The sequence below is a fragment of the Trichechus manatus genome, unplaced genomic scaffold, assembly GCF_000243295.1.
Source record: "Trichechus manatus latirostris isolate Lorelei unplaced genomic scaffold, TriManLat1.0 scaffold00005, whole genome shotgun sequence".
Taxonomy (NCBI): Eukaryota; Metazoa; Chordata; class Mammalia; order Sirenia; family Trichechidae; genus Trichechus; species Trichechus manatus.
The window spans coordinates 36,231,325-36,238,812 of record NW_004443941.1 but is presented as its reverse complement, the minus strand read 5'-3'; the positions used below and the strand labels follow the sequence as shown (position 1 = coordinate 36,238,812).

The window sequence follows — 7,488 nt, the reverse complement described above, 5'->3', positions numbered from 1 at the left end:
CCAGAATATGATAGGAAAAACCCACCATCCTGGCTTTGAAAACAGTCCCAGCCATGTGAAATTCTACTTGACTACTCCCCTTAGAGAAGACAACACTGGAATGGCTGCCAATTTCACTGAAAGAGGAGGGGCAGAATAGAGAGATTCCTTTGGGGATCATCTTGGGAACATTTTGACCAATATCTTCCCTCCCCAGGGAACTCATCTTCCAAGTTCTTTAGTTGGGCCTGTCCAGTTCTTAAGCTTCACCTGTAACTTCTTGAAATGACAATCCGGCCACATGGCGCACCAAACTGCTTGTAGCTCCTCATACACCCTCTGCTGTTTCTCATCTCTGTGCCTTTTCTTATTTCAGATCCTCTGCCTGGTGTACCATTTACTTCCCACAGCCCTCATCTAACTCTTACTATTCATATTTTAAGACTCAGCAGTTGAAATAGCAGCTGAGGCCGAGATCAAGTCAAACTACCTATGCCCAAGACATTAAAAAACGAACAAACAAAAACAGCAACAACAAGAAAACCTGGTTTTAAGCATGGAAAGACTGTCAATATCGGGCAAAATAATAAGTTTGTTTGGGACATGTTATATGGATTCAACTGCATACACCAGTGGCATCTGAGCCTGCCAGTTAATGATAGCATGCCCTCATCTGAACAACCTCTGTGTATCTCTTAAGAATCACCCTCCCTGTAGTTGTCTGTGCTTCTCCCAGGACCATGGAATGTTGGTCTAGATGTCTCTCCTTGATGCTCTTGCAATGCCTTGCAGATATGAATGCAATTTACTGCTCATATAACTGTGTCCTTCCAGGTCTTGGGAGTCTTGGTGGTGCAGTGTTTAAGAACTTGGCTGCTAACCAAAAGGTCGGCAGTTCAAATCCACCAGCCTTTCCTTGGAAACCCTGTGGGACAGTTCTACTCTGTTCTGTAGGGTCGTTATAAGTCGAAATCGACTTGATGGAGAAGAGTTTGGTTTTGGTTTTTCCAGACCTTGAGTTTCTGGAGGGCAGGAACCATGACCGCTCTATCTTTTGATCTCTAACGTCTAGCATAAGGATTCTCTTTATTTGTTTGTGGGAGTGGGAGTGGGAGTGGGAGTGGGAGTGGAATGGAAGAAAAGATGGATGGTCCCTATATAGACAGCAACTGTGGTCTCCTGCTCTCTCTATCTCTTCTGCCTGGGTGGTAGAGACTCTATCCTCCTCCATTTTGAACCTCACCCCCCTTGCCTTCCCTAAATCCAGTAGGCCCCAACCTGCCAGAGAGGCCTTGCACCCTTACTAAAAGATGTGTTTCCTGGAGAAGACCCTAAGGATGAACTCTGACTTCTGGTGGACCTCAGATGTGCAGGGCATGATGAACTATGTTCCTGGGTTCAGCCACAGCTCTTGGTTCACTTCTTTCTCCATCTGAAATTTCTCAGGTCAACTCACAGGAGCACTTTTCCAGAAGAACTTAGGGGACCATTTTCTCATCTCCATAGTACTATGATTGGAGGAAGAAAAGAACCAGTTGAAGTGATAACCTGGGTTTGTGGCCAGATCTGGGGCCCTTGGCCAGAAACCAGGACTAAGGCAACCCTGACCAGCCAAATCCAACCCGCCGCAGTGGGGGATGGAAAAAAGGGGTGAGGAGTGGAGGGAAAAAACAGAATACATGGGGTGTGCAACTCTACTGGAACTGTATCAGGGATGAATAAATACATGTCAATTTACTTGATGTTACATTAAAAACAGCATCATGTGCAAAATGATGTGAGACATGTCACTGTGCCTGCAATTTCCATTTTGCAGTTGAGGAGTCTGAGGCTCAGACAAGGTCGGTCATCTGCCTAAAGTCACTCAGCTAGTAAGAGTCCCAGCCAGGACTGCAATTAAGGACAGCTGAGCCCCAATGCCCATGTTCTTTACACTACCTGATGCTGCTTCCATGTATGTGATGCGAGTTCAAGGTTATTATGATTCGTGGTTACCAATACAGATGGACTACCAACATTCTCCCCACCTACATGATGACAGCTACATACAGAGAAACTGGATGTTCTAATCATCTCAGTGAAACAAGCTCATAAAGGGGAAAGAGAACCCAACAAGAGCTCAGAAGACATGAATCAGAGCTCTGGTTCTGACAATGTTCCCAGCATGTGTTTTGTTTTCTCACTGATATTTGTTCTCTCTCTCTCTTCCTTCTCCTCTTCCTCTTTCTCCCTCCCTCTCTTTCTCCTCCTCCTCTCTACTTTCTTTCCTCTTCCCTTCTCTCTGTTTCTCTTCTCCTCTCCTCTTCCCTTCTTTTCCCTTTTCTCTCTTTCCCCTATTTTCTCTCCCCTCTCTCTTGCTCCCTCTTCCCTTTGCTGTCTCTCAGGGATATGGAGGGAGGTGAGGTCCTGTCTTAGTCATCCAGTGCTGCTATAACAGAGATACTACAAGTGGATGGCTTTAACAAAGAGAAATTTATTTCTTCACAGTAAAGTAGGCTAAAAGTCCAAATTCAGGGCATGAGCTCCAGGGGAAGGCTTTCTCTCTCTGTCGGCTTTCTCATCAATGTTCCCCTGGACTAGGAACTTCTTCACACAGGGACCCCGGGTCCAAAGGACAAGCTCTGCTCCTGGCACTGCTTTCTTGGTGGTATGAGGTCCCCCTTCTCTGCTTGCTTCCCTTTCCTTTTATCTCTTGTAAGGTAAAAGGTGGTGCAGGCCACACCCCGGAGAAACTCCCTTCACATTGGATCAGGGATGTGACCTGGGTAAGGGTGGTGTTACAATCCCACTCTAATCTTCTTCAACATAAAATTACAATCACAAAATGGAGGCCAACCACACAATTCTGGGAATCATGGCCCAGCCGAATTGATACACTCATTTTTTGGGGGGGACATAATTCAAACCATGACAGGTCCATACAGGGGTCTTCTCTCCAGTTTATATACAACTGTAATAAACACATTATCCATACACATGAAAACGTTCTTACCAGATTCCACTCAGGGTTAGGGAAAAAAATGGATCTCCTGATGAAACATAATTTCTTTCCTCAGACAATTAGAACTAGGGAATCATCCAGTTGCCTCTCTGCCTTAGCTGCAAGGACTCTCAGAGTTAAATTTTATAACCAGCCATAATAGCTGCCTAGCTTTATTTTTCCTGGTAGAATCAACTGTCTATATATCCCCCATCCATTTACGACTTTTCTCCTGCCTTTTTAATTTTTTAAGTGGTTTATAGTTTTGCTCTCTTTATATTTTTTAGTGTAGGTTGACCCAAATTCTATTTAGAAGTAGGTATGATATAAATAATTTTTTCTTTTCCAGTTAAGAGGCCTTAGGAGCACTCAGTGTTCCCATAGGAGGAGGATAAGAAAACAACCCAAGGCCCAATGTAAAATGGTTTCTTTACAAAATCCTTTTACGTGATTCAATCCAATCTGAGAAAATTAAGATTTTCACTGCTGTTATTTTTGGGAAACAAAATAATAGCTGCTACCCTTCTGAGACTGAGATGCCTCGTGCCTTCTTCTTCTTTTTATTGTACTTTAGGTAAAAGTTTACAGAGCAAATTAATTTCTCATTTAACAGTTAATACTCAAATTGTTCTGTGACATTGGTTGCCAACCCTGCGATGTGTCAATACTCTCCCCTTCTCTGCCACTGTTTCCCTGATTCCCTTCGTCCAGTTTTCCTGTTCCTTCCTGCCTTCTAGTCTTTGCTTTTGGGCTAGTGTTTCCATTAGTCGCCTATGCATGAATTGCACTACGAAGCAAGTTCCTCGTGTGTGTTATTGTTGGCCCCTATAACCAACAAAAAAACCAACCTGTTGCCGTAGAGTCGATTCCAACTGATAGTGACCCAATAAAACAGAGTAGAACTGCTCCATAGGGTTTCCAAGGAGCTGCTGGTGGATTCAAACTGCCAACCTTTTGGTTAGTAGCTGAGCTGTTAACCACTGTGCCACCAAAGCCCCACTGGCGCTATAGACCTTTCTAATCTCTGGCTGAAGGGTGAGCCTCAGGAATGATTTCAGTACTGAGTTAAAAGGGTGTCCGGGGGCCATACTCTCGGGGGTTTTCCTGTCTCTGTCAGTAGAGCAAGCCTGGTCTTGTGTGTGTGTGTGTGTGTGTGTGTGTGAATTTGAATTTTGATCTACATTTTTTCTCCTGCTCTGTCTGGGACCTTCTATTGTGATCTCTGCCAGAGTACTTGGTGCTGGTTGGTGGGCACTGTCTAGTTGTTCTGGGCTCAGTCTTGTGGAGGTTATGGCAGGTGTGGTCCATTAGTCCTTCGGACTAATCTTTCCCTTGCATCTTTGGTCTTCTTCATTCTCCTTTGTTCCAGCTGAGATGGGACCAGTTGATGTATATTAGATGGCCACTGGCAGGTTTTTAAGACCCCAGACGCTACTCACCACATTTGGATGTAGAACAATTTGTTTACTAGACTATATTAGGCCAAATGAGCTAAATGCCACCTGAGACCATATTCCCCAGCCCTCGGCCAAGTAGCTTGGTCTCTCAGGGTGTTTGGTGTTGTCTGTGAAGCTTCTATGACTTTCCCCTGGTCAAGTTGTGCTGACTTCCCCAGTATTGTGTACTGTCTTGCCCTTCACCGAAGTTACCACTTATCTACTATCTAGTTAGTGTATATCTCTCCCCACCACACCCCTCCCACATAAGCATCAAAGACTTTCTGTGTGGAAACATTTTCATGTGTTTTTATGGTGATGGACTCATACAGTATTTGTCCTTTTGTGATGGACTTATTCCACTCAGCATAATACCCTCCAGATTCATCCACGTCATGAGACGTTTCACAGATTCACTGTTTTTTATCATTGTGTAGTATTCCATTATGTGTGTGTACCATAGTTTGTTTATTCATTTATCTGTTGATGGGCACTCAGGTTGTTTCTATTTTTTGCTATTCTGAATAATACTACAATGAACATGGGTGTGCATATTTCTATTTGTGTGATGTTCTAATTTCTCTAGGATATATTCCTAGGAGTGGAATTTCTGGATTGTATGGTATTTATATTTCCAGCTTTTAAAGGAATCGCCATATCATTTTCCAAATTGGTTGTACCATTTTGTATTTCCACCAAAAGTGCATAAGTGTTCCAATCTCCCTACAAACTCTCCAACATTTGTTATTTTCTGTTTTTTTTTTTTTTTTTAAATTCGTACCAGTAATGCCGGGGTGAGATGGTATCTCATTGTAGTTTTGATTTGCATTTCTCTAATGGCTAATGAATAATGACTACTATTATCCAAATTTATGCACCAACCACTAAGGCCAAAGATGAAAAAATTGAAGATTTTTACCAACTTCTGCAGTTTGAAATTGATCAAAGATGCAATCAGGATGCATTGATAAATACCGGTGATTGGAATGTGAAAGTTAGAAACAAAGAAGAAAGATCGGCAGTTGGAAAATATGCTCACGGTGATAAAAACGATGCTGGCGATCGCATGATAGAATTTTGCAAGACCAATGACTACTTCATTGAAAATATCTTTTTTCAGCAACATAAACGGTGACTATACACGTGAACTTTGCCAGATGGAATACACAGGAATCATATCACCTACATCTTTGGAAAGAGACGGTGGAAAAGCTCAACATTATCAGTCAGAGCAAGGCCGGGGGCCAACTGTGGAACAGATCATCAATTGCTCATATGAAAGTTCAAGCTGAAACTGAAGAAAATTAGAACAAGTCCATGAGAGCCAAAGTATGACCTTGAGTATGTCCCACCTGAATTTAGAGATCCTTTCAAGAATAGATTTGACACATTGAACACTAATGACCAAAGATCAGACGAGTTGTGGAATGACATCAAGGACATCATACATGAAGAAAGCAAGAGGTAATTAAAAAGACAGGAAAGAAAGAAAAGACCAAAATGGATGTCAGAAGAGACTCTGAAATTTACTCTTGAACGTTGAGTAACCAAAGCAACAGGAAGAAATAATGAAGTAAAAGAACTGAACAGAAGATTTCAAAGGGCGGCTCAAGAAGACAAACTAAAATACTATAGTGACATGTGCAAAGACCTAGAGATAGAAAATCAAAAGAGAAGAACATGCTCAACATTTCTCAAGTTGAAAGAACTGAAGAAAAAAACCCAAGCCTCAAGTTGCAATATTGAAGGATTCTATTGGGGAAAATATTAAACAACAAAAGGAGCATCAAAAGCAGATTGAAGGAATACAGTCATTATACCAAAAATGATTAGTGGACGTTCAACCATTTCAGGAGGTAGCATATGATCAGGAACCGATGGTACTAAAGGAAGAAGTCCAAGCTGCACTGAAGGCATTAGCGAAAAACAAGGCTCCAGGAATCGATGGAATACCAATTGAGATGTTTCAACAAACGGATGCAGTGCTGGAAGTGCTCACTCATCTATGCCACGAAATTTGGAAGAGAGCTACCTGGCCAACGGACTGGAAGAGATCCGTATTTATGCCTATTCCCAAGAAAGGTGATCCAACCAAATGCGGAAATTATCAAACAAGATCATTAATATCACACACAAGTAAAATTTTGCTGAAGATCATTCAAAAGCGGCTGCAGCAGTATATCGACAGGGAACTGCCAGAAATTCAAGCTGGATTCAGAAAAGGACGTGGAACCAGGGATATTACTGCTGATGTCAGATGGATCCTGGTTGAAAGCAGAGAATACCAGAAATATGTTTATCTGTGTTTTATTGACTATGCAAAGGCATTTGACTGTGTGGGTCGTAACAAATTATGGATAACATTTCGAAGAATGGGAATTCCAGAACACTTAATAGTGCTCATGAAGAACCTGTAGATAGATCAAGAGGCAGTCGTTGGAACAGAACAAGGGGATACTGTGTGGTTTAAAGTCAGGAAAGATGTGCGTCAGGGTTGTATCCTTTCCATTATACTTATTCAATCTGTATGCTGAGCTAATAATCCGAGAAGCTGGACTCTGTGAAGAAGAACAAGGCATCAGGATTGGAGGAAGATTCATTAACAACCTGTGTTATGCAGATGGTACAGCATTGCTTGCTGAAAGTGAAGAGGACTTGAAGCACTTACTGATGAAGATCAAAGACCACAGCCTTCAGTAAGGATTACACTTCAACATAAAGAAAATGAAAATCCTCACAACTGGACGAATAAGCAACATCATGATAAAGGGAGAAAAGGTTGAAGTTGTCAAGGATTTCTTTTTACTTGGATCCACAGTCAACGCCCACGGAAGCAGCAATCAAGAAATCAAAAGACGCATTGCATGGGGGCAAATCTGCTGCAAAAGACCTCTTTAAAGTGTTCAAAAGCAAAGATGTCACCTTGAAGACTAAGGTGCGCTTGACTCACGCCATGGTGTTTTCAGTTGCCTCATATACACGTGAAAGCTGGACGATGAATAAGGAAGACTGAAGAAGAATTGACGCCTTTGAATTGTGGTTTTGACGAAGAATATTGAATATACCATGGACTGCAAAAAGAATGAACAAATC

General features: G+C 42.1%; 1 protein-coding gene across 1 annotated transcript in view; it reads right to left on the bottom strand.

Moving 5' to 3' along the window:
• CAPN14 (calpain 14) overlaps positions 1 to 7,488 on the bottom strand; it is a gene marked incomplete at its 3' end in the record, with an annotated part of 51,952 nt that overhangs the window by 20,597 nt on the left and 23,867 nt on the right. The window contains 2 exon segments of the mRNA XM_004369610.1: positions 26 to 116; positions 1,284 to 1,487. Of these exon segments, the coding sequence (XP_004369667.1) occupies positions 26 to 116; positions 1,284 to 1,487 (295 nt within the window).